The 12,819-nt window shown below is 61.8% G+C and overlaps 1 protein-coding gene across 2 annotated transcripts in view; it reads left to right on the top strand.

Moving 5' to 3' along the window:
• Positions 1-8,995, top strand: part of GRM4 (glutamate receptor, metabotropic 4) — a 101,633-nt gene extending 92,638 nt beyond the window's left edge. For both annotated transcript variants that reach the window (XM_012722771.1, XM_004673388.2), the window contains exons 10-11: positions 1,657-1,903; positions 8,076-8,995. In XM_012722771.1, coding sequence (XP_012578225.1) covers positions 1,657-1,903; positions 8,076-8,125 — 297 coding nt within the window. In that variant the 3' untranslated portion in view covers positions 8,126-8,995. The remainder of the gene's footprint in view (positions 1-1,656; positions 1,904-8,075) is intronic.
• The last annotated feature ends 3,824 nt before the right edge of the window (positions 8,996-12,819 follow it).

The following is a 12,819-nucleotide window of genomic DNA, read 5'->3' as shown; positions in this document are numbered from 1 at the left end:
TGAAGAATCAGTCAGGGTTCGGCATGGCGGCAGCAGGGCACTAGGCCGCGCGGGTGGAGCTGAGTCTGCCTGTGCTTGTGGGAGGTGCCCAGCAACCCACAGGGCCGGGGAAGAGTGGGACCTGCAGCTGGCCACAGGTCCCCCGGAACACTCACTGTGTCCAGACAGGGAGCCTCTGTCCATGGTCCTGCCAACTCCCTCTGGGCCGGCTGCACCCTGGCCACCAGCGCCCTCTGGATGGGTGGGAGGGTGGCCAGCACCCTGCAGCTGGCTTGTCATAACCTGTCCTGGGTCGTGCTGGGGCGCACTCTGTCCGCATGGGTGGGTTGCTTGCGAGGGCCTGTGACGCCTGTGGCGGCCAGACGGGCAGCTGAGGTCTGGAGGCAGTGGGGAGAGGTCTCATTTTCCTGGGCCTGCGGCCTTTCCCGGAATGGTGGCAAGTGAAACAGCCCCTCACACTCCCTGCCTCCTTCCCATGGTGCTGTGAACTGTCACATGGCTCAGGCGCTCAGCCGGGTTGGTCGCCTTGTGGTTTGGGGAAGGCAGGCACCATCACCCCAGTCCCTGAGGGCCAGGGAGGGCTGCGACTTCCCAGGGTCACATGTTGCTCTCCTCTCAGACTCTAGAACTTCTCAGCCCCCTCTTCCAGGTAGGAAACTCTCTGGAGCAGAGGCCTTCAGATCCAGGTCAGAAGGCACGAGTGCGGCTGGGGAGACCTGGGCCCTTCACTCAGGATGCAAGCCCTGACCCTCGTCCCCCACAGCCTGGCTGGATACAGGGATGAGGGGTGCAGTGGGCGCAGTTGATAGACCTGGAGTCCTGGAAAGCTTCCTGGAGGAGGCAGCCCATCAGCCAGGCCCCCAGAGAGTGGGGACAGGAACTCCTCCCTTCCCAGTGCCCAGACCTGGGCCACAGCCTGGGTCCTCCCGGCCCCACCCTCGCTGAGGGCAGCCGGAGGAGCAGCTGAAGCCTGGAGCGAGGGAGGGGGCAGAGGGGATCCCAGCGGGGGCCGGGGAATTGTCAGGCCCTGCTCGGAAGGCCCCACTATTGAAGAATGGATTATCCGACACCCAGATTAATGGACTTTCATTTTGCTAAACATCTGTCACCGTTAGTGCTGGCGAGCGAGCGTGAAATGAGCTTTGACTGTGCCGCCGCCGCCGTGCACCGGGCGCGGTGAGTCCCCTGCCAGCAGGCTGCTCTGCACAGGGTGGCGAGTGGGGCGCGGTCACCAAGTGGGGTCCCGGCGGAGGGACTGTGGCACGGCCACTAGGAGTTCCTCCCGGGTGTCGACAGGTATTCCACTGGCTCCCAGAGCTCTGCAAGGCTGCCCCCCGGGGGTGTCAGCTGTGGCCCCCGGAACCCCTCCTTAGGGCTGCTGCCCCCAAACAGAGCTCACAGTGGGAAACAGTGTGCCGGCATAGTTTCACATGCGCGAGTCACCTCATCGTCACGGTGCCCGGGAGGTGTGCCCTGGAATCGCACCTGTCCTGTCGGTGAGGCAGGGGCATGGGGGTGGGGCACGAGATGGAGCCGGGATTTGAACCCAGGCGCTCTGAGCTGGCGCCCCAGCCCTGGATCCCGAAGACACGTGGGACGCAGGTGGGGCCCGGGGGTCTGTCCCTGCCGCTCTGACGCCGCCCCGCCCGCCCCCAGCTGTACATCCAGACGACCACCCTGACGGTCTCGGTGAGTCTGAGCGCCTCCGTGTCCCTGGGGATGCTCTACATGCCCAAGGTCTACATCATCCTCTTCCACCCGGAGCAGAACGTGCCCAAGCGCAAACGCAGCCTCAAGGCCGTCGTCACCGCCGCCACCATGTCCAACAAATTCACGCAGAAGGGCAACTTCCGACCCAACGGGGAGGCCAAGTCTGAACTCTGCGAGAACCTGGAGGCCCCCGGTGAGTGCTGCCCCGCCCGCGCCATCGGTGCCCACACAGGTCCTGCCCCCAGGCCTGGCCAAGCCCATCCCTAGGGCCGCCCTCTCGGGGGGCTGCTAGGAGCAGGAGCCCTGAGACCGCAGGTGAGCTGCTGTCCCCCAACCCCCTCTCTAGGGAGCTCCAGGAGACAACTAGTTCATGCTCCCGTGTTTCCCCTCCTTCCAGAGAGAACCTGCCCTCCCCTCACTCCTCCCAAGCCCTGTCCTTCCTGGGAACTCTGCTTTACCTGGGGTGATGCCTTGGGGTCCTGGTTCAGGCTGGTGACCCCGGGTTTCCCTGCCTTGGGACCCACATCTCCATCTGTGTCCCCGCGGGCCTTCCCGGAGCACAGTTGTCACAGAGAGGGCCCTCTGTGCCTCTGGTTACCCCAAGGGGTGGCCTCCTGGCAGGGCTCTAAGAGGTGGGGACCTGGGCCTGGCCACGTGGATGCTTGAGCAAGGGAGTGGGGGGGTGGAGGGCCCACATGGACCACAGTTCTCAGGTAGGGTGTCCCCGGGAGGTTATCTCAGGACACCTCAGCTGTGGAGGGTCACACTTGGATGGGGCTGGGAAGGGAAGGGGAAGGGGCCCTGGCATATAAGGGTCTGGGTCTGGGCAGGTCAGGCCCCTCCCATGCCAACAGGCTGCTCTGCACGGGGTGGGGAGTCGGGGGGCGGTCACCAAAACAGGGGGCCTGGTAGAGAGGCTTGGCACGACCAGCAGGAGTTACTCTGGGACACTGACAGGTTAAGGAATCTACACAGGAGGGAGGAGGGCACCGTCTTTGCCAACTTTCCTGCCCCCTGGAGCCTGCCCTCTCTGTGAGGAGAGACCCAGCGCAGGCGAGGGGCCAGGCCCCGAGGGACAGGGCCCCTCCGTGGTGGTCGTTTCTTGAATCCCAGCTGTGCGCCAGTGTGCATGAAGACAGTCTGTCTTTGTACCGTCTGTGCGATACAAATGAGGAAGGAGAGCTGAGAGGCGGGGACCCCCCCACCCCCAAGTCGCACATCAGCAGTGGCAGGCTGGGCCTCTGCTGTGCGGCCCCCCGCTGTCTGCCCACAGAGGACAGAGGCGGGCCTCCTGCTGAGTGAGCCAGGGGTGTCCCGGGTGGGCCGGGCCTCCACTGATTCACTCCCAGCTGCTTCAGGGCGTGGAGGGGTGGCGGGGTCGCCGTGGTCACCCCCACCCCACTGCAGACCCTGGCTCTCTCCCTAGAGAGAGCTGTGAGTGCCCAGCGGGTGTCAGCGGCAGCTACCCTCCCCCTCTCTGAAGGAGCCCCTCTCTGTCCGCCCAGAGTACCAGATCAGCAGCTCAGCGGACCTGGGGGGAGGTCTAGGACTGGGGGCAGCCGTGAAGGGCACATTGCCTGTGGCAGCAGGGAGGATGTGGGGTGGGCTGTAGGGGGTCCAGGCTCGAGAGTGGGGGCTGTTTGTTACCCACCAAGAAAGCAGGAGAAGCAGGAGTCCTCCCTCCCCTGGTGCCTTCAGGCTGGGGCAGCATCTGTCCCGGGCTCCTCCCTCCAGGTGAGGCTCCACTTCTCCTGTGTGGAGAGATTGTCAGCTCCGGAAGGGTGAAAAGCCCCCTCCCACTTCCAAGCAGGAGTTTTTACTTCCTAGAGCCCCTCTCCTGCTGAGTGATGTCACAGCAATCCTGTGAGACCTGAGCAGGGCTGGAGGGTTAATTCCCAGCTGAGGCCCAGAGAGGGTGAGAGGTCCTCCTCGGGCCACACAGCATCGTGGTGGCTGGCTGACCCCACAGTGTTTTTCCCTTGACACTGACTTCATGTGACCCCCCTCCCCTGGGGTCTGCCTTCTCAGTGTTAAGCAGCAGATCTGGTTTCTGATATGCCATTCCTTTGACTGAGGGTGGTGCCCCACCCTCCACCAACTACCTCTGGTCCTCTCCTGTCCTATGTGTCCTCCCAGAGCACCAGCTTCCCTATGCCTGCAGCCTTGTGGCTCCCCTCAGATGCCATCTGCACCCTCCACTCTGGATGAGAAGTCCAGAGTCTCCCCCCACCCCACCGACTCTGACCTTTATCCATTGAGACGTGTACAAACCCGAAATGCAGCCCCTCACCAGGCCCTTCTGTCCTAAGCAGGGATCCGCCTTATGCTCCTGACTCCAGTCTGCCTCCTCCTCACAGAGATGGGCCCTTCCTGGGTCCCCACTCTCAAGCAAGCTCTGCTCCAGGGCTCCTAAGAGCACGTGGGCCCCCACCCGTGGGGACCATGGTGGCCAATTGGAATAACACCCTGACCCTAAGGTGACACTCCTGGCTACTCAGGCTGGATACCAGGGGTCCCTGAGGACAAGGAGGAGTGTGGAGACGGGGTGGGGGGGGGGGACGGGGACCCTGCAGGGCCAGCCTGCTTCCCGCCAGGGCCTAAGGTGACACTCCTGGCTACTCAGGCCCCGGCCCAGGGGTCCCTGAGGACAAGGAGGAGTGTGGAGACGGGGTGGGGGGGGGGACGGGGACCCTGCAGGGCCAGCCTGCTTCCCGCCAGGGGAGGTGAGAGCTGCTCACCCCCACACCTCCGCAGGGCACCTGAGGCCGGTGCCCCTTGGTCCCACTGCCTCTCAGCTCAGTGACAGCCGAGGCCATGGAGCCAGGTGATTAATTCTGGGTTCAGCCAGACCAGGGGGCTGTGAGCGGGAGGAGTGGGAAGATGTCACTCCTGTGGAGTAGGGACATTTTTCACTCTGTCACTGGCAGACTGCGTATCTTTAAACAAACAACAGAATAAATAATTCAGGGACCTGATTGCACGCAGATTGGGTGCTGAGACACGGGGCTACAAGTGGGAGCTGTCGGCTCGTGTCTGCCACCGCCCAGCTAATTATTAGACGAGGTGGCGGAGACATCCGGGGATGAGTTTGGGGTCCTCTGCCCCCACGTGCACCCCCGTGATGAGGCTCCCCCAGAGCGTCACTCCCCCCAGAGTGTCGCCTCTCCCGTGCTGTCCTCATGGCGGTGGTGGTGTTACTGAATGCTGGTCTCAGTTTCCCTCGGCCAATAAAAGGAAACAGAGTTTGAGGAGAAGGAAAGTGGCTTTATGTGTCGACAATGAGGAAGGCAGCAGGCTCCTGTCCCAAAGACCACCGTCCTGTGCATTGGCGAGTTCCAGGGCTGTTTGTACAGTGTCCAACAAGAAAAAGGGGAGGGGGTGAGAGTTAGTGCTGGGATGGAGACAGGAGGGCACCGGCCTGTATTTACACAAAGAGAAACCAAAATGGGGAATCAGCAAGGGTGATGGGGAGGGGGCAGGGGACAGCACAGGGAGGAAGAGGATGTGTGGTGCCCACGAGCTTTCTCACTGCTTTTGTTTTGGGATTCCTTTCCTTGACCCTAAACCTGTCAAGAGAAGAGAAACTGCAAGGAAAGGAGAGGAAAAAAAAAAGTAAACCCACAGTCAATTAAGAAAACCAATTCCGTCTTAAAGGAGGCGAATCTGCAAATGCTTATCTCAGAGCCCATTCACTGTATCAGTTGATTCAGCCCCTCCCATTTGCCCACCACTTATCAGGTAGAAGGAGCATTTCCATCTGCCCGTGACTGAGAACCAGCCGAGATCTGTCACCCCCATTTTATGATGAGGCCCTGAGAGGCTCAGCTGGTACAGAAGGACCACCTGGCGGGTGCCGAGAGCCCCCAGACGGCCGAGCGCAGACTGGGCCTCAAGTCTCCCGACTCTTGGTCAGAGCACTGCCTTTTCTGCCTCACAGTTAGCCCCCGGGGTGCTGGGAGACAGTGCTCCCACTTTGCAGATGGTGAAACGGGGGCTCTGCGGAAGGGCTCTGGTCCCCCGATGCACGCCTGAGGCCCGAATGCGTCCAGGTTCAGCCTGTGGGTTGGACTCTCTAGGGCAGACAGCGCTGGTCATGGAGGACAAGTGGGGACCCGGCTGCCCCTCACCCCCACCCCCTTGCTCTCGTCCCCCTGCCCTCGGTAGCCCCCCTCGGCCACCCTCAGCCTCTTGCTTCCCTGCAGTCAGCGGAGACTTGGCTGCTGCTGAGTTTCCCTTCGCCTCTGAGCCAGGAGCTGCTGACGGGTTTACAGGTTTGGAAACTCAATTTTATCAGTTCACCTGGGGGTGATGGAACCCTGGGGGATTGATTCTCACCAGCCTGGCCTGCGGCTGGCCCATGATTCACACAGCCAACTGCAGGCGCTTTTTCTGACAGTGGGAAACAGAACTACATGTGGAGCCGGGGAGCCCCTCAGGGAAAGATGTCTGGGCAAAAAGGGCCACCCCTTGTGTGTGACAGGTGGGGAAACCGAGACCTACGGGGGCCAGGGAGGGGCTGCCTGAGGTGGGGGGGGGGCTTGCACCTCCACCGGGCGGACCCGCCTGTGTGCTTCACCTCCCTTGAGCAGCTTCCGCCACCCTGGGCCCAGCTTCCAGCCACTCAGCTCCTTCCCTGAAGCGTGCCTGGGCCGTCCTGTCTTCCTCCCAGCACCCTGGATGGCTGAGGGTCATTTTAGAAAGGAAGATGGGGTTCTCTGTACCCCGTAGGCACCATGCCTTTGCTCTTCTGGGCTGTCCTGGGCTCTATCCCCTCCTTAACACCTGTCCAGGTAGCACCTGGAAGGTGAAGCTTCCCTTTCCTTGTCCAGCAAGTGATGCCCATTCCTGTGGACAGGGAGCTCCGCCACACAAGGGCCCCCCCTCACAGTCAGCTCTGGCGGCGAGAAAGTTCTTCAAGTTTAGCTCAAAGGCGCTCTGCTGCTCGGCCTCCCCACTGGCCCCACGGAGCCTCCCTCTGCTCACCCCCTCAGGCGGCTTCTTCCCACACACTACGCCCAGACCCTGAGTCCTCCGCTGTAACCCTGGGACCCAGGACGGGCAGGCCCTTCCTCTGGTGTGGTGTGAGCCGTGGCTGGGCCGGAGGCTCCGGCTCCCTGCTATCTGTCACTGCTTCAGCTCCAGGGGTCGTCCTCGTCCTTGTCCTTGTCCTCATGGCTGAGGCTGGCTGTCCTCAGTGTCTGTTCTGCCCATGGACAGGGAGTCCCCTGTTTATAGTCAAGTAAGCGGAGGTTGCATTGGCCGTCATGGAGGTCGGGGTGCTGGGGACAGTGTGCAGCCCTCCCCTCAATGCCCTCTTTTCCAGGCGAGGCCACCCCCACCTGAGCCTGGCAGATGCGCCTCCATTTGGGGGCTGATCAAATCCCCACAAAGGATCAGGGCAATTGTAGGATGAAGGCTCCACGACTTCCCTGCTCCTGCCTCCTCCCAGCTCCGCCCAGCCCCAGGCAGCAGTGCTGTGCTCTGAGCCCCTGAGATCCTCCCGGGCCAGGGCCAACAAGGGAGATACTGAACCTGCTGGGACCTGGCCGCTCCCTGCACCCACCCTTCTGACCTCAGCCACCCTTTTTTCAAGTAGGGGTGATGCTTATCTGGGGTCTTCACTATACTGCTGTGAGGGCTCATAGGGTGGAGGGGGGGCACCCACGTTGTGGCTGGGAAAAGGCCTCCGGGGGGCTGTGGCCAGACACGCCAGGAGTGGGTGAGCCAGGGGCAGGGCGAGGAGTGGGTGAAAGGTGCCTGAGGCAGAGGTCAGACACAGACACCCAGAAATGGGGAGGCAAGAAGGGGCCTTCCTGGGGGCTCAGCTGACCGGGAGGCCGGGTGACTGCTTCTTCCCTTGGGTGTGGGTCTCGGTGGGCTGCAGCCCCGGTCTCAGATTCCGGCCTCACAAGCGCCTCCCCGGTTCTGGCGTTTCCTTCCTGTCCCATTTCCCCACTCACGTCCCCCAGCTCCTGGGCCAGCGTGTCTGATGTCTGTTCTTCCAGAACGTGTGCTGGTGAACGTCTGAAAAAGTTCCCCGCGCTGATATTTCAAGGGTACAGCGTTCTATCACCCAAAAGTGGTCTCCTTCAAGTGCTACGGAATCAGGAAGGTGGCAAAACTCCCTGGGGGCAAAACTCCGCTGGTGGGCTGGGGTCGGGGAGGGGGTGCCAGAGGAGGAGTCGTAGCTGAATGACAGGCGACGAGGGAGGGCACCCCAGGAGCGCCAGGCCTGAGCAAAGGTGGGGGACCGGGCAGCTGTTGCAGGCTCAGGGGCCTGGACTCAGAGCTGTGGGCAGGGCTGTGCTGGGGTTGAAGAAGTGAGCGCCTGACTCCCGGGCATCCCGCTCTCCCTCTCTTTCCAGCGCTGGCCACCAAACAGACCTACGTCACCTACACCAACCACGCAATCTAGCCAGGCCGCCAGACCGAGCAGGAGGAGGAGCCGAGACCCCTGCGGATGGTGCATCGGCCGGGGCCACCCCTAGAGGCCCAGCTGATGTCCTGCCTGCCCGTGGGCTTTCACGGTTTGGCTTGGTGCTGAGGACAGCAGCCCCCAGTGTCACTGCCGGGCAGCCTGGGCCAGCCGGGCGGGTGGCAGGAAGAGGACGAGGGGCCGGGCAGCTTCAGGCACCCAGAGCCTGTGTCTGGGCGGCTGCCTCCCTGGCCCCAAACCGCGGGGGCTCGGGTGGTGGGCCAGCGCTTGCTCAGTCTCTCTGCCTGTCGCCTTGGTGATCCGTCGGTCTGTCTCCACCCCTGTCTGTTCTCTCTTTTTTCCTGTTTCTCTTCTCTGTGTCTTCTGTGCTCGCTGCACTGCCGTATCCTCTCCCTTTCCGCCTCTGCCTCCTCTCCGGCTCCAGGTTTTTCTCTTGTGCCACTGGGCCCGTCCTCTCGCTCATCTTTCTTTCCAGTCTCCTCAACTCCCTCGTCCCCTTCATTTACGTCCAGCCTCCGCTCTCCTCTCCCTGACGGCCTCTCGACGTCACCAAATCTTACATGTCGCAAAAGAGAAAAAAGAAAAAAAAAATCAAAACTCAAAAAAGCCAGAACAAAAACAAATCTTGAGTGTGTTGCAAAGTGCCGCGTCCTCCTGGTGGCCTCTGTGTGTGTCCCTGTGGCCCACAGCCCGCCCGCCCGCCTGCCCGCCCGCCCGCCTGCCCGCCTGCCCCTCCTGCGACGACACGGAGTTCAGTGCCTGGGTGTCTGGTGATGGTTATTGATGACTATGTGTAGCGCATGATTGTTTTTATACAAAGAACATTTCTAATAAAAATAAACACATGGTTTTGCACTCCGGCTCCAAATCCGCTGAGCGGGTCCTGCAGTGGGACCCCAGGCCCAACGGGCAGGTGAGGGCCTGGAGTTAGAGGGAAGGGGGGACTGGGCCATCCAGACTGGGCTTAGGGTGTGGAGGCTGCTCCCCTGGGCTGGTTTGGAGTAGGGCTGTGGAACAGCCTTGGGGCGGGAGGGCCCAGGACATTGCAAAAGATTCCAGAAGTCAGCCCCTGGTGGCACCCTAAGGCAGGGATGCTGGGCTGCCCCTGTCCTGCGTCCTGAAGCCCCCTCGGAGGGTAGGATTTCTGCCCTGCCTTTTCACCGTCACACCAGGGACCCCCGCCCGGCCCGCCCCACCCGGTAACCTCAGCCTCTCCTCCCTGCCACCCAGGAAATTCTCTGCAGAATTCGGCTTCCGGGCTCCAAGCACCCACAGCCCTCCCCTCCTACCCATTCTGTCTCCTTGTCACAGGTGCTAAGATGACGTGTGTCCGTTCTGGAGATCGGTGTGGCATGTGCCCGTGGGGGCCAGGTGTGCAGCCCAGGTGTGCGTGTGGCCCCCCAGCCCCGTGCAGGTGTTTGGGCTGCATGTCTGTGCTCCCAGCACCTCCATATGCATACTTGTTTGTCTCGTGTGTGTCTGTTCAGACCCAAGTAGGGGTGGGTCTACAATGCACCCACATCTCGAGGATGTGTGCAAGTGTGTTCACGCAGCTGACTTCCTTGGCAGGTGGGGATTGGGCGTGGCTTAGGGGCTGGCCCTGCCAGGGGTAAATTACACAGCCAGGGACACAATGAGGCCACAGCAGCAGCTGGAGCCCAGGCAGCCTGCCCTGCCCCTCCGCTCCACCCCCACCTCGTCCCCTGGGCCCGCACCCCGCCCACTTCCTCAGCTAGCTGACTGGGTGTGGGGCACAGTGGCCCAGAGCCTGGAGGGGCCTCCAGGGGAGGCAGGCAGGCCCTGGGTGTGGGGATGGGCTGGGGCAGCAGTGGGAGCCCCTTTGTCAGCCCATCTTGCTCCTGGGGGAGGCTGGCCTCACACAGATACGCTTAGGGGACCTGTCCCCCCTTCCCCACCCCCGTCTGTGAGACCACACACGTGTGGGAGTTAGTGTTTGTGTCAGGGAAGGGAGACAATGGGTCTGTCTCCATTCTCTTAGGGGCCAGTGATGGTCTCTGAGACCCGCAATGATGTCTGATGAGTGCCGCAGCCTAAGCAGGCAAAGTTAGACCGTCAGACCAAGAAGCTTCCAGGGCGGCACTTACCTGTGGGTGTAGAAGGGATGGGAGGGGGCTGGAGTGAGGCCAGGCCCCCCCTGCTGGCTCCCTGGCAGCACCTTGGCCCTGCCTCCCCTGGAGGCCCCTCCAGGCTCTGGGCCACTGTGCCCCACACCCAGTCAGCTAGCTGAGGAGGTGGGCAGGCACGGCCCTCGGGCGAGGTGGGGGTGGGGCGCAGGGGCAGAGCACCTGGCGTGCCTTTACCAGGCGTGCCAAGGGTGAGCACCCTCTGAGCAAGGCTTGGCAGAGGGCTGGTCTGGAGCCCGAGACCTGAACCTTAGGAAAGGCCTTTCCAGGTACCCTCCTCAATTCTGTGGAGCCCCCTTCTAGATTCCAGGGGAAGAATCACATTTCCAAGTAGGATGCCCCCTTCCCCACCCCCACTCCCTACCCCTTCCCCTGAGTACTCAGAAGAGTGCAGTAGGGGGCCAAGGTCAACACTCAGGGCCTCCTGTAGGGAGGAGGTGGTTGAGGGTCAGGCAGGAGCTGGATGGTGCTCAGAGCCCTCATGCACCCCCAGACTTGGCCTACTCTGGCCTGCCTAGGGCTCCCAGAAAGGGAGGATTGGGGTATCACCTGTACCTATCCTCAGGGCTGTCTTTCGCAGGGACGTCCCTCACATTTAAGAACGGCCCATCATGGAGGAGAAACTCCCCCACCTTCAGGAAGCTTCTGAAGAGACACTGCTGCCTGGGAGCCCGTGAGCACAGGGACTAGAGCAGAATAATATGACAGGCGGGTCAAGCGGAGTGTCCTTGGTGGGTGTGGCTTCTGAGCCGGGCATGGCCGCGTGGTGAGTGGGATCCGTGGCCTCAGTGCAGGTGAGGGGCTGCTGGAGTCACCCCTGCTGCGGTGGGGAGGGGGTGGGCGTCATCCTGGTTGAGCTGGCACAGGCCCTTGCATCCAAGTGGGCCCCCTGTGGTCAGCAGGGCCTGTGGGATGCAGGCTGTGGGAAGAGCATGGGTTCTTCCTTGACTCTCTCTCTGCCCCATGTGATTGATTCTGTGGGCTCAGGTGGGATGCTGAAGAGGAGTGGACAGATGATGAGTGTCTTCTGAATCTTGTTTTATTTATTTAAGATATTTATGCCTACAAAACTGGGGTACAGGCCAGAGGTGCAGGGACAGTGAGAGGACTCACTACAGACAGAGTGGGGAGCAGAACAGGCAGACTGACTGAAACACATTGCTGAGGGAAGCAGCTGGGCCATATGGGTCAGCTCCCTGGCTGGGGATGGAACTCAGAGAGCCTCATAGTGCAGCACTTTAACCCGTTCCACCAGGGAGGGCCCAGTTCAGAATTTTATATAGCAGTAAAATTGGGGGTTGTCTGGTCTCTGTCTCCCAGGACAGAGAGTTGGTAGTCCCCAAATTTTTGCTTAACGAAGAGGGGTGCTGTGATTTCTCTAGGCTTGGTGCTCCCCGCTCCTGCAGGAGGCCCAGGGTCGGCATGCTCAAGGGTGAACGAGGGACTAGACGAGGAGATTCTACCCCACACTGCACTTTCACACCCCCATGGTGCTTTCAGACCCCAAGAAAGCTGGCTGCTCCCCAGAAGGATGGAACTTGAAGCTCTGAGGTTGCGGGAGTAGGTCTTACAAGCTCCCTAGGAGACCAGCTGAGCACCCCATTGGGCTAGGTAAAGTTTTGGGGGGCCGAGGGGAGATTCTCTTAAAACCAGTGACAGCACCCCTGGAGGCTGTTAGAAAAGCAAATTATGGCCCTCACTTCCCTGCCGTGCCCAGGCCCGCTGAACTGCATGATCTGGGGGGTGGGGCTGTGGGCTGTTGCAGGTGCTGTTCAGATCCTGACACGAGCCCAAGAAACTGCGGAAAGCTGTGGAAAGGCCAGCATGTGATGTGAGGTGGGAGGTGGGGAAGGATGGAGTCTGGGCCCAGGTTTGGGGGGCGGGGGGGGGCCCAGTATGTGGACACAGGACTTTCAGTGCTAAAGCCAGGCAAGTCTTCCAACCGTTACAGGGCTGAGCTAACTAACCATGAGGGGCCAGGCCCTGTGGGGTGGGGGTGGGCCGTCTGTAGAGGGGAGCAGCCAGGGGTGGTTTCAGGTCTGGGGGTTTCTGCAGTCCGGAGGGAACAAAGCAGACTCGAGCTCGTGGGGGCTAAAAGCCAAGACTGGGCTGCTCCCTGCCCCGGGCAGGAGCCCCCTGCACGAGCTGTCTCATGGAACTCCCGGGACCCTGGGTTCAGCTTGGGACCCTTCCTGCACAGAGCACTGGTCCTGAGTCCCAAAGTCCTCGTGGTCTGTCTCCATCCTGCCTTCAGGTCCCAGAGGCAGAACAGGAAGGGAGAGGGTGGCCTGGGAGCACCACCTCCGGCCGCACCACCTCAGCCTCCAGACCCGGGAGGAGTCTCTGGAGACGCGGGAAGATACTGAGCTTCTAGGAAACTGTGCTGGCTCCTCCGACCAGGGGCCAGGCCCGAGCCCCTCCTTCTTGACGTTCTCATAGCCGCCCCCCCCCCCCGCATCCTCCCAGCGTGGGGCTTCAGCTGCCCATGGAACATGGAGGGGAGAGGGGGTGCTCACCCTGCTGCGGGAG

This window comes from Condylura cristata, unplaced genomic scaffold (assembly GCF_000260355.1).
Source record: "Condylura cristata isolate star-nosed mole 26May11 unplaced genomic scaffold, ConCri1.0 scaffold00001, whole genome shotgun sequence".
NCBI lineage: Eukaryota > Metazoa > Chordata > Mammalia > Eulipotyphla > Talpidae > Condylura > Condylura cristata.
Note: the sequence above shows the minus strand (reverse complement) of the source record. Positions and strands in the feature narration are given on the sequence as shown.